The following is a 13,917-nucleotide window of genomic DNA, read 5'->3' as shown; positions in this document are numbered from 1 at the left end:
GGCTCTAATGGTCTTCTTTGGTAATTATAAAATCAATGAAAAACTGTTAAAAATATTTAGACTATTCATATTTTATTGTTTGTGGATTAAAAGGAGCTCCTATTGTCATCATTTATAATTGTAATATCAATAAATACATCCACTACCAGTTTACTCCTGTTCTAAGGGTCATTTTATTGAGGCACTATGGCACAACATTGATAACAAAAATTATACTGAATACAACTGTGCATTACTAATAATACATCTCTCTAAAACCATTTTAGGGCACCTAAGGTTGTGTTTCCATATTACATTATTCCTCACTAGTTCTGATTGCCTGTCATGTTAGTTGCACTAAAATAAGCTGAAAAATATCTTTTAGACATTTGGTCCAACATTTTTAAACCTTAATTGCAACTTTTTCAGTTGTCAATAAGCAAAATTGATAATAACTGCATAATAAGCAGTAATTTATCTCTTATTTTACAAGTATTAATTTTATTAACTCCATCTGTGTTAAGAGAAATGCCAACAAATCTAAATGTTTGTTTAGCACAGAATTGTGTCAATGAATTTTAGTTATACTGTAGCAAATTTAAAAAGGAGTTTTAAGGCACTTTTTATATCAAATTTAGCAAAATTTTTGTCATAATTCTGATTAACTAAGTAATTCCAAATATATATCAAATTTTTAAAACTTGCTTTGCGATCACTTTAAATTCTATTAGTATAAATATGCAGTCACAGGAGTCATTCAAAATTTGAGAACTGGATAAACATACTTTTTGATTTGACTTGGCCACAATTTTGTAAGGATATTGAAAAGAAATGACAACATATGAAAAAGTTTCAGCTTTGAGAATTAAATTTTTGCACCACAATTTAAGCCAAATTTTAGTCAAAATTACAAATAACAAGAGTCAATATAACTTGCTTCTAGAAAAAAATAAAAACAAATCGATGATAATAATCAATTTTTGCCCTTTAATCTTTTATTAATATTCAATATATAACAGAAAACTTAAGTATCTATTTTCAACACAGCAGCTCTAAGTTAAACTAAATTCAAACATGCTGTACTAAATTAACCATTACTTGGACTAAAGTAAAATTTGATATAGGGAAAAAAAATCTATGGAAATATTTTTCATGAAAATATATGTTGACTAAAATGTTTCCCACTTCTATGAGTAAGTTGAGTTGCTGTGAAGCTGATGAGAAACTCATTTTTCTTAGCAAACTCTTTCATACTAACTAACCTGAATGTAGATGAGCTACTTAATTAGAGCAGCTGCAGCCCCTTATTAACAAAAAGCCACAATTAACAATGGAAATAAAGCTGTGTAAAATAGCAATTGATTTCATGGCATAATATTATTATTATGTTATAATTTGATTTGTTCCCAATTCCTGTTGAAGTCATATGGTGTCTAGAATGAAGAAATATTTAGAAATATATAATAATTGCAACTTTTTTTTTCAGATTTTCATAGCTCTATGAGTATTACATTAATGTGTAAATATTCTTTTAAGTATTTAGAAACAAAACTATTTTTTTTTCAACAATCGTTTTTGTTATCAGATTTTTAATATTTCTAATTCCTGAAAGGTTTCTCCAAACTTTTCTTCTCTTATTTTCATGGTGGCATTAGCTCCTGGTTCTAACTTATCAAACTTGATGGTCAAATACTTATCTCTATCTGGTCTGAAAAAAAATATTGTCATTTTCTCTCTATCAAGACTGATATAGATTAAAATGTTTAAACAGAAAGTATAGGAAGTATAACCTGTTTTGCTCATGAACTGTTCCAAGTAGATGAGATAATTCATGGAGTATTGTAGGTCCTGAATTAGATTTAGAATTTCTAACTATATCAAGTACTATTGAGAATGCCTAATCAATACAACTTTTGGAGAGAGTGAATTTTAAAAAAATCATCAGTTTTTGTTACTTAAATTTGCTATCAAATGTATGTATACTAAATTTTATTTATTATTTATTTTAGATTTATAACTAGAGAATGTATTAGAAATCAAGTCAAAGCAATCTAACAAATTTAGATTTTAACAAATAAAATGGAAAATTTGTTTATATGCAATTTCTTGGATTTAAATTAATGGCATTAGCATCCTTTTAGCTTATTTCAATATATTTGCTTTTAAAGGACGTCCATGGGGGGGGGGAGGTAAAAGGGTGATTACCCTCCCCCCCCCAAAAAAATTAGTTTTCATATTATCCTCCCCATATAAAATTTACCCCTACCTTGGGGGTGTTATAGGCACCTCCATCTGTTTAGGAAGGGGTATTTACCACCCCCACAACATAAATAATTCCTAACAAAAATTTCACATTTTTACTTCCACTATCAAGATATTTAATCACCGCCCAAAATCAAAAGACTACATAGTTTCACCAATTTAAACAGTTCTGAACCATAATAAAAAATACATGTTATTGTTTGTTATGGCCTTTTAATTAAACAATGCACTGGGTGTGTATAGACAATGCCTATTCAAATTGTAAAATTTTCCCAATTATTAAGAATTAATTATTAGCTTCCATAAAATAGATAAATCAACTTAATCAAATATTTCAGTATATATTTAAATCTTTTTTTCTAGGGGCAATTTTTCTGCCAGGGTGATGCAACTCTCCCAAAAACTAGTTAAAAACCTTTCAGGACCTATTTGAAGCAACACTTTAAAGGAGAATCATATTGGTTCATCTGTTAGCAAGACTTGTAAGTTGAAATTTTTAAGGGGGGGTAATTTTTTTAAGGCGGGTAATTACCACCTCCCCCCTGAAATAGATTATGGAAGGGTATTTATTTACCTCTCCCAACATATTTCAGGGGGTAATTATGTACTTGGATGTAAAAAGATTTAAAGCAACTATTTTATTTAATAAATTTATTATTACCTTTATCTACAAAACATTTGTTACCAAGTGTTAGTTTACTGACTGGTTCTTTAAATCCTAAAATGCATTAGAATAATAAAACCATTTTGAATCATATTCATATTAATTAATTTCTTAATTTAGGTATAGTTAAGAAAAGGGTCATTTTTGTGTCTGTAAAAATTAATCATTAGATTTGATTTGGTAAAAATACAATAATAATAAAGTTGAGGTTAAGTATAGTCAAAACTTAACCTCAAGAAAGCACCAAGTTTGAACAGAAAAATTATTATTTACACCTTTTTTTAATTTCTAAAGCTCTTCAACCCCACCCAACCTCCCATTACATAAAGTATAAAGATATCATTTCTTTGTGACTAGACTACAGAATAATACCTATTGATGCCTTGCAATCCTGTTCTTTGTAAATTTCAACTTGCTGTGCATAGAACGTGTCTTCACTTGATTCATCTATGAATCGAATACAGCCTGAAGCAAAATGTAATATACTGGTAATATTATTTCCTTTTAATGATTAGCTTCAATGCCCTATCACAACATTCTAAAGTTGCCAAAAATATAAGATATTTAAAAGGAATGTTCAAATGCGCCTAGGAAAATATTTTAATTTAATTTTATTTAGGTTAACCTCTGAAAATTTAGGTTGACTGATTTTATAAAGGCATTTGTTAGTTGTACTTGTTTAGGTTGACCTACAGAATAAATCAGTCAACCTCTAAAAGTTGTTTGTAAACTGGCATAGAACTTACCCTATAGCACAGAATTTAAACAAAATTTGAATTTTTAAATCTAAACCAAGCCTTAGCTATCCATAGCCACCCTCATCAATGCAGCTGTGGCTGAACCCTGCTATATAAAGGTGCAGTTTCAGAGAAGATAAAACTATATCGAAATAGAATGGCTATGAAACAATAAAATTCTTTATAGAGAAGTAATAGTAACAGCAGCAGGTCTCAGCAATAGCAAATTTTAAGTTTAAATATTGTTTTTTGTTTGTTTGATATTGTTAATAAATACATTTGATAACCACAAATGTTTTATTTCTTTAATATTAAATTTTATTAAAATTCAAATGGAGATTGTAATAAACCATTGTTTATAACTGTTCTTATTTTAAAATTGTATATATTAATTACCATTAGTTTGAGTTTCAATAATTTGCATTTGTGATTTTATCAATTCCTTTTCTTTCGGAGAGAACCTAAATTTATTTCAATTAGAATATTTAAACAAAAATGAAAATTTTTGAAAAGTTATTTAGGATTCTTAAAAATCTGGATTTAAAGGCCATTTAAAGTAAGCCCAATGCTCTAGGAAACAGTTCATCTGATATGTGTTTAAAAATTGAATTTAAAAATGAGTTTGTTTAAGATAAGATTTTGAAATATAAATTTTAAAACACTTACGGTCTTCCATTGACATTATATTCACCCATAAATCTGTAAGGTATCAAGCCTGATTCCCATCTTGCACTTTCATCCCTATTAAATCACTTTAGTAAGAAAAAACAATATTTTTTTCTGTAACTATTTTTTTTGGTTTAAAAATTTACCTTACAAAGGAATTTCCAACATCAAGGTCAAGTCCTGGAATATTATATTAGCAATTAATTGTGACGTATCATATTTATACTCTTTACCCAATTTTTTCTACTGAGTTATTTTTTTTGTTGAGGGGGGGGGGAGGAAAAGAGGTGTAAACAGAAAAATTCCTATTGTTGTACTTTGCAAGTTTTAAATTAATGAGGAACTGTTGCAATTTATAGCATTGTAAAAAATTATTATTATGTTCTTTACGCACAACAAAATTTATCTGATGAAAGACTATGGACTATGAAAAATCTTAAACCCTATTCCAAGGGGCGTAAAATAATTTCTATTCAAGTGGAGGGGGGGGGGGGGACTTTAGGGAAATATTAAGTTACTTTTTTTTACCAGGTATACCTGCCAATGTGCATTCTAAGGTAAAAAAGGTTTCAAACAAGTAAAGAAAGTAGTAAGGAATGTATTTTATTAGTTCAGCACCTTTTAAAATATACCTGGATTTCTAATGGATCCTAAAGTAAAAGTTTCTATAAGCTATACAATACTTTTTGAAATTGTGTAGATTTTAGGTTTGAAGGGGAAATGGAAAAAGTAATACTTTTTAAATTAAATTATTAAGTCTAGTGTCATCCAATCCTAAATAACTTTTTCTACATTTTAAAAAAGAGGCATTGTTGATGTTGATTTAATTAGATGAAATACAAAATAAGGAAACAAATAATTATAAAAAAGTTCATGATTACCTTCAATTTCATAATCACTATCCGCCAAAGGAAAGGGAACTGAAAAATTTAATATTTATTAGCAGGGTTCCAAAAAAGTTGCACCTTTAACAGCAGGTGAATAAACTTATTTCTGCAACTTAAATAAGCCTGCATGACATACACCATTCTGCTGAAAGACTGCCACAATACCCCAAATTAATACCTCTAATAACAATCATTAAAAAATTGTAGCCATTTAAAAATGTCATTTTATGAACAATCTAAATTTTAAAAGATTTCCATTGCTCATAATAGAAATTACAAATCCAAATTATAAGCTCATCTTCAGCAGCTACTCTTAGGTTGTCAGTTACTGATTATGTTTTGGCAATAAAAACAACACATTTCATAAAAAAAATCTCTGAAAAAATGGGTATTTTATTGTAAATATAATTAGCTACTGCCAATTTAAATTTATGACAAAATAGGCTTATAATTTTGTTTCTAGGCTACCTAGTTTAATTTATAAATTTCTATCATGGGCAATGAAAATCTTTCAAACTCTTATTGTACATAAAATGTTATTTTTGAATGCCAACAACTTTTTTGTTATTAAAGTTAAAGGCTTCAATTTAGCAGTATCTAGTCTACTTGTGGCAGTGCTTTAGCAGTTAGAATGTTGTATTTCTTGCAGGCTTAAAGGGACTGTGAACGTAAATATCAAATCTTAACATTATCTCATTCATAATATCTCACAGATAGAGCAAAACGCGCTTTTGTTTGCTTAAAAAATGGCTTTTTCCGACGATTTTTATAAGGTACAGGGAAAGGAAGGAATTTTCCGTATTATATAAAATGTGAATTAAATTGCTTTTTTCTCCCATTATAGCTAAAATTAAACTTTTTCACATAGTTCTTGATTTTTCCTAACAGTTAAGCTGACTTTTAACATAATCCTTGCTTTAAACCAATGTATAGTTACTTAGAAATCGATAGAATAAGCAATATTTTTTATTGAAAACCAAATACAATAACAAACCTAGAAACAGGTTTTTTTATTAGTATCGAATTAACTTTAGAAGGCCCATCTCTCGCCCACCTTTAATTACAAATTTGTAAATAATAAAGACGCAATATTTCTGTATAAACAGTCTGATAAAAGTGTAAACTAATTCTCGAAAGTGGGTTATTTATTGTCCAACACAATAAAAAAGGATATTATTATTTTAAATAACCTATGAGATTCAACCCTTTGTAGACAGTAAGGTATTTTTTTTGTCAATAATAAGAATTTAAAATAGGTCTTTATTACCTAATTACTACAATATAAAAAAAAAAATTGGCAATTTTATATCATAAAATAAATCCTTAACCCTTAATGGTCGGGGGGGGGGGGCGTTGAACGCCCCCCATCCGGTTTTTTCTATCTCATTTTCTGTGTGTGAAAGATAAAGAGCCCAAACTGCGTGACTTTTTAAGTTTGGGTATGACACATAACCGAGAGTTAATATTAATTTTTTGAATATCTCTATCCTGGCGGGCACAGGATGCCAGCAAACCTGGCAGGGTCATCCAGGTAAAGAGCAAAAATATTTTTTGACTTAAAAAAACCATTTTATCTTACCAAAATACTAAAATATCCTCTAGTAGTACATCCTCATATTAAATACAGGTGTTCAAATCAATTTCAGGTTCCAGGTATGATCCTGCAGGTCCTGATCCTCCAGGTCTCCAGAAATCTTTAAATGGCTCCTGTGGCCTCAATTTTTGACTTAGAGACTTCAAATTTAAAACTTAAGCTTTTCTTACATGTCTACATAACGTATTAAAATTTCATAAAATTCCGCCGCCAAGTACAGCTGCGGCCGCTGAAATTTATATTTTGAAATTTGAAATATAAAATTTACTTAAAGAAAAACATTTTCTGCAAAAAATTTTTATTCTAGCTTAAAAAATAAAAAAATTACATCCGTAAAAAAGGACCTAAAAACAAAGGTTGTTAAATCAAAGGGTGAAGGAAGCGAAAATTGACCTTAACTTACTTAAGGTCGGAAATTCATCATAACACAGGGGACTTACACAAAAAATTTTAGCCCTCTAGCTCTAATAGGAACTGAGATAACATGGGGGGGCGTTGAACGCCCCCCCCCCCCAACTGATTAAGGTGCGGCAAGGGGCCTGACTGTAAAGGGTTAACAGTAAGTAAATTGTTTCAACTATATATGACAAGTTAAATATCCCTACAAACATTATAAGAAACAAAAACGTTCAGATTTTCCCTGTTTTTTCATTTTTCCCTCCCAAAATACCATAAAATCAAGGCATTATTCCTGGATATTTTTGTTAATAGGACGGTTTTGGTTGATCAGTGTAGTGAAATGTGCTTAGAAAATGTTAAGATTTGATAATCAGATGAGAAATTTTTACGTTCACACTCCCTTTAAAGGAAGATTGCAAGAAATACACTTCTCTAAATCTGAATTACTATCACAAGTAGACCAGATAGTGCTAAATTGAAAGTTTTAATGGATAAAAGCATTTAAAAATGTTATTTTGAAATTTTTAGCACTCATAATATATATTTCAATTTTGAATTACATCTGATAGAAGCAAAATTATAAGCTTATTTTGGGCATAAAGTTAGGGTGCCAGTTATCACATAAAAATGGTCAAAATCTCTGAAAAAAATACAGTTAACCTTCTGTGAACAATGAGAGTACTGTAATGTATGAATTCTAGATTTCAAGATCAGAAGGCTGAATATGCTCAAAAACCAATTACAGCTGAGCATTTGTAGGTACTTTGTTTCGGCTAGTATTATTCCCTTTCAAACAGAATTTCAACCAAATTTTTATAAGAGATTTGACTAAGAAAAGCAATATTTAATTCTAAAAATGTAATCAACTACTAACACTCTAATGTTGTGCCCAAAATAAGCCTAAATTTTTCTTCCAGCTGAGGTAATTTATTATTGAAACTTCTATCATAGGTTCTGGAAAACTTTCAGAATTTTTATCTACCACAGATGTAATTTTAAAATGCCTACCACTTTTAAAATTAATGCTGAAGGCTTCAAATTTTGGGCATTGGGTCGATTGAGGCAATCTTTCAGCAGTTAGAGATGGGTAGAGTTTAGCTGATGATTAGTATAGCTCAGGGTGGCTGCTAGAATGTGGCTGAGAATGGTTGGAGTAGCTGTTATCTATTAAAAGTCATTGATGCAGCTTTCTCAAATCTGCACTTTTTTTCAGTTGGAGTGCATAAATGATTTAGTTGCAGCTTAAGCTCCAGCTTCAGTAAAGCTTATGGTAGGCTGTAGGCAGCTATGGCTTAGCAAGAGGATTAATGTATGGTTTAATCAAAATTTGTTGGCAGCTGATGCTTGGGCTTTTTGGGTAGCTTTGAAAATATGTGTTAAGCTGTTGATTTCAAGGTAGAAATTTAAAGTAAATATTAGGATACCTGAAATTGGTATAAACAGGAAGACCAAAATTATAAGTTGTAAAATCATTGTATTTGTCTGAAAAATAATTCAAGTTTAGATGAAGAGCAAAATTATTTTTCCTGAGACTTACAATAAATCATTGTATTGAGTAATTGTATAATATAATTCTAGGTTCCACCAATCCTGGTGGCCAGAGCTGCGATCCAAATTCCAGGGTTATTTTCAAAAGTGCCAAAGAATACTCTTTCTTCAAAAAAAAAGATAATAATCTGCTTATCTTTAATAGCAGCTTTGAAAATCCTATTTCCCTAATAGCTTTGCAGAATCAGATTGACTGACCAACTGGCTGACAAATGGAATTATTGACTGTAAGAAAATGTAAATTACATGTTTAATAATATCAAATCTAGGTTTATGGCAAATTATTACCATCATAAATTAGTCTATAATTAGGGTCAGCCCTTCTGTAATATAAAGATATTTTTGTTGATTTAGACTTGTCAGAATTTTTTCCTATCAATTCCAAACTTTACATTCCTATAAAAAATAGGTACAATTTAAGAAGCATGTCAACTCCAAACATCCATTAAAAAAAATGCTGATTTTTAATCTTTTTAGCAACAATTTCTTATGTGTTAAAATTATGCAGTTTATCTATGTTTTTGAATAAGTATTACTATTAAATGAAGGTATAAGATTATAAACAAAACATCTGTATAATCAAATCCTAAAGACAGAAGTCTGTCCTTAAACAATGTCCTGTTTTTTGCAAAAAAATTACTTACAATTTTGTTAGATATTTTATTCTGCTTATTCAGTTCTGACACTCTACAAGTGTTTAGGTTTGACTTTGTTACCATTCCAGAGTTTGCTTTTATGAATTGTGACATATGCACCACCAAAATAGTCATTATGCTGTTTTTGGGAAAACAGGACAGCCATACATCCAAAAAATATGATTTTCAAGTCTTGATATTTTTAAAACTACCTGGTAGAAAATTTCAATTTTAAAGATTCAAAGATGTCTTATTATGTAGTGTAAACTATTGAACAGAAAAAAATATGCAGCTTACTTAATTCAAGTTTAAATGAACTTCTTGCAACTACCCCTTTATTTTTGAATAATAAGAATTGAACAAAAGTGATCAACAGCATATGTATAGTGGCCAGGCTTGATAATTCTCTTGGCTAGGAACAATAGTTTTAAAAACAATTTTGACCAATTAAGAAATTTCTTTTAAGGAATTTGTTTTGCCACCACATAAGGGACCCGCTAAATTCCCCAAAATTTTAAGGGATTTTCTTAAGGACACTAAACATTTTACTTTGATTTTTGATATATCTTTGGAGTTCTTGGTCTGATTTTCAAAACTTTTGTGGTGGAAAATGGCGGTGAACAAAAGTCACTCAGTTTTAGCCCACTATCTTTAACACACAAAAAATGAGTTAGAAAAAACTGGAGGGGGTGGGGGAATTCAAGGCCCACCACCATGGCAGTTAAGGGTAATGATTTTAACAAATGCTCTTTAAATCTTCTTGTCTGTGCTCTTTTCTATGATTTTTTTTGTGTTTCACTGCTTAACCTTATGGATGTTATCATCCTTGTTTTATGTACACATGTAGTTATAGGACAATAAAAAGTAATAATTTTATAAGAATAAAAGAATTTCTCAGAATATTGAATAACTACTCAGTCATTAGAAAGTAAAGACATATCAATTTGCAAAGAAAAAATGGGAAGAGTATTAATGCTGTATTTGATTCATTGTGATGCTACATTGACATAGAAAGTTAATAAAAGATTGCTTAAATTGTCTCATCATTTAAATATAAAACATTTGTTATTAAATATAACAAAATATATCACTTAATTTTGAAACAAAACTTCACTTCTTTTGAAATATAAATGAACACTGGGAAAATCTGATTAAAACTGATCAGCTTTCACCAAGAGTAGACTAAAACACACGCACACACACACACACACAGCTTTCACCAAGAGTAGACCAAAACACACACTCACACTCATGCACACACACACATGGACAACTTGGTTTAGTGAATGCTGTTAAAATAAAAAGTACTTTGCTCATGATTTTAAATATAGATTTTAATTAAGGGATTTAAAAGAAAACTAAAAAGAAAATATTTTAGGGGAAAGTTTGGGAGGGGGGGGGGTCAAAAACCCATGAAAAATTTTAAATGATCTTTTTTTTGGTGGGGGTTGGGGTTTATTTTTTCTAGGGGTGATTTTTCTTGGGAGGATAATTGTACCCTCCCACACAAAATAGTTATAAACCATCCCTGAACATATAAGAAGCTTCATTGTAAAGGAGAACCATATTAGTTCAATGGTTAGCAAGATCTTTTGGTACAGAAAGACAGACAAACATCCTGGTACTTTACAATAAAGCTGATATATTTATATATGAAATCAAGTTATGGTAACTTTCTCCTGCGAGCTAGCTATGAGAACCAATTTTTTAGTATGATGTACACAAATCTTATGTTTTCATAAAGTACACAATAACCTTGCATTTGGTAATATTTTTTCTTCAGTTATAGATAGATAGTAGAATTTAATTAATACTAGTTTTTTAGAAGCAAATCTTTTCTAAAGTTAGCATAAAAATATAATGCATAACATAATTATTTTTAGTGGGGAAGCTACTCTATAATTCACTGTGTCACTCAGTCTGTTTGTAATGCCAGTGGTAAATGAGATTTACTCAGCTGTTATCAAAGCTAGACCTTTAGGGTTTTTAGGGTCAACAGTCTTATCATTTGAGTTTGTAACATCTATAGAAGTCCGACTGCTTTAAAACAGCTTTTTAGTTGCTTTAACTTTTACTTATTTTCACATATCTATAGTGTTTATGGTCCGATTTTCAAAAAAAATGTGTGCAAGAGATTCAAAATTAAGTTTCCTGTATTTCTATATTTTTTATTTTCTCTCCTGCCTTAGAAGATAGATTGCTGATTATTTTTGTGAAGGTTTAATTTTCTTAAGAGAATCCTGTATATGACTACTTTTTTTTCTTCTTTTTCTTTCTTCCTTTTTTGAATGACCATTAAAAACCATTTTTGATTTACTTTGTCTGTTTGTCAATTCATATTTTTTCGCTACTCATGGATGTTGTCATCCTTGTTAATATTAAAAGTTTTTTAGGTAAATACTTTTTTTAATTTTTATAGTTTTAAGTCACTAAAAGATCTTAACACTCTACAAAATCACGTCAGAAACTAAACTAACCAACTAGATATCTTAGCTGGGTGTCTCTACCATTCCTAGGTCAAAGAAATCACAAAATTACAATAAAGTCGAAACAGCTTTGAATAAGAACTCAACTGTGTTTATGTGTAGCTTAAATTTTCTGTAACCCGTGACAAAAATTTTTATGTAAATTACAAAAAAAATTTTGGAGTGAACTTTTTCAGGGAGTAAGGGCACAGTGCGATCTTTTGCCAAAAAACGGGACATTTAGAGTAGACAGAAGTAAACTTCAATAAATAAGCTTGTATTTGAAGAAATGATGTAATTTCTTTTGCTTTAACTCAGAAATAACTTAAATTTTGCCTCTGTTAACTTCTAATGTGCATTTGGTAAATACGTCTTGCTGTTTTGGAGGAGCAAAGCTACCCTATTTTTAAAAAATCTATAAAACTTCATAACTTTAGTTAGGATAGGAATATTTTAACAAAATCAACGTCTATGTAAATATTTCTTCAATGCAAACAATGTTTGTGAACAAGAATATAGCGTCAGGTGCACCCTTTTTGAGTCCCGGCATTTTTAGGTAGGTCCAGTATGAGTAAAATAGGACACTTATAAGGCATGTTTTTAAATATTTTTTTACAGATATAAACAACAATAACATAATTTTCAAAACACTTTTGATTTTGTGTTAATACCTTTATTCTAAGTCTAGCTATCTTCATTTAAAGTTTGTATAAGAATATAAGCATAATTACTTAAATTATATTCTCTCTCAAACGTATATTTCTCTCTCTCTCTGATGCATATAAAATGTTTTTGCAATATTATAATTAATCCCCAAATTTGAATTTCTGCTGGACCAAAACCAGTTAGAACTACAAATTTTTTTAGAACACATGAAATTTAGCAAATTTAATTGCTAAAATAAAAGTATCTTTAAGTCATCTTTATTTAACGACTCCTTTATCCTTTAAATGTCCATTAAAACCGCAAGAACGGCAAAAATCGTTAAAAATCACGCCAACGGCGGCAAATAACGGCGAAACGGTTCGCCAAAGGCAAATGATGCATAAGTCAAGAAAGATCCGCCTTAAAAAGTTTAAAAATATTGCAGAGATGACTTTGGGCTCTAAAATGACTCCTTCCCCCTCTAACGAAGGAAAATTTGAAATTAACAAGAACGAAAATGTTCAAACCATGCAATGTAAAATGCTCAATTACTCAAAAACGGCCGGGAGGCCCCAGGTTGTGAAAACTGTTTTATACACAATACATGTTTCATATTAATATTATTATTGGAAAACCCGGGGCCTCCAGGCCGTTTTTGGGTAAAATTAAGAAAACTGATTTTTTGGGGTTAAAAATCTTAATATTTTTGGTGAAATTTTCTCACAAAATGTCATTTTACACCACCAAAAAAATATTTTTTTTAAATTTTTCTTTAATTATACATTAGCACAGGTATCTGAAAAGTACCTAAATCAAAAATTATTTGCATAAGCTGAACATAAATGTATTTTTTGTTGCTTTGAAAAAATTGTGTAAGAAAATCTGGAAAATCATCAAAACTGAAAAGAAATTTTTCACTACCCTTTTTAGAAATAGCATAAATCCGCCAAAAATTAATATTTTTTCAAAAATTTCTTTTCTAGCTGTCTACTTACAGCCATTATTAGGTCCTAGGATAGATAAAAGTCGATTTAAAATGTTTAGGATGTCCCGATTTTTTTCAAAAGATCGCACTGTGAAGGGAGGGGACAATGGATCGAATATTCAATTTTTAGGAGTCTCAGACTTTGGGTACTGGCTTAAAGGGAATGTGCAAGAATTTAACAGTTTCTGGCTGACTTTGGTTACCTGCGCAACCAATGCCGCAACTCGTGTGTTAGTTTTGAATATCTAGCAGAAAAGTATCAATAAACTTAATTTGTTATGATGTGGCTGGTTTTAACAATTTTTTTCTCTCCAGAAAATATCATTTCATAGATAAAAACTTTATTGTGATATTTGTTTAATAACCATTCTAAGAACCAAGCTTTTTTTTTACTGAATTGCAGATCTTACTTAACAGACACAACTAGCTAAACAACAGCAAGAAGGTCAGT

At 29.8% G+C, this 13,917-nt stretch overlaps 1 protein-coding gene across 1 annotated transcript; it reads right to left on the bottom strand.

The window, feature by feature from the left end:
* Window positions 1-1,560: 1,560 nt before the first annotated feature.
* Window positions 1,561-9,506, bottom strand: LOC145331360 (astacin-like metalloprotease toxin 2). Its single transcript, XM_080175979.1, has 10 exons — window positions 9,453-9,506; window positions 8,613-8,670; window positions 5,190-5,228; window positions 4,455-4,488; window positions 4,309-4,383; window positions 4,039-4,103; window positions 3,278-3,370; window positions 2,903-2,959; window positions 1,770-1,827; window positions 1,561-1,687 (listed from the first exon to the last, which is right to left on the bottom strand). Exons 1-10 carry the CDS (start codon window positions 9,504-9,506, stop codon window positions 1,561-1,563), a joined length of 660 nt encoding a protein of 219 aa, XP_080032105.1.
* Window positions 9,507-13,917: the final 4,411 nt, after the last annotated feature.

Source organism: Acartia tonsa, chromosome 11 (genome assembly GCF_053477335.1).
Source record: "Acartia tonsa isolate MP-2025a chromosome 11, ASM5347733v1, whole genome shotgun sequence".
Taxonomy (NCBI): Eukaryota; Metazoa; Arthropoda; class Copepoda; order Calanoida; family Acartiidae; genus Acartia; species Acartia tonsa.
The sequence above is the reverse complement of the archived record's forward strand: the minus strand, read 5'-3'. Positions and strand labels throughout refer to the sequence as shown.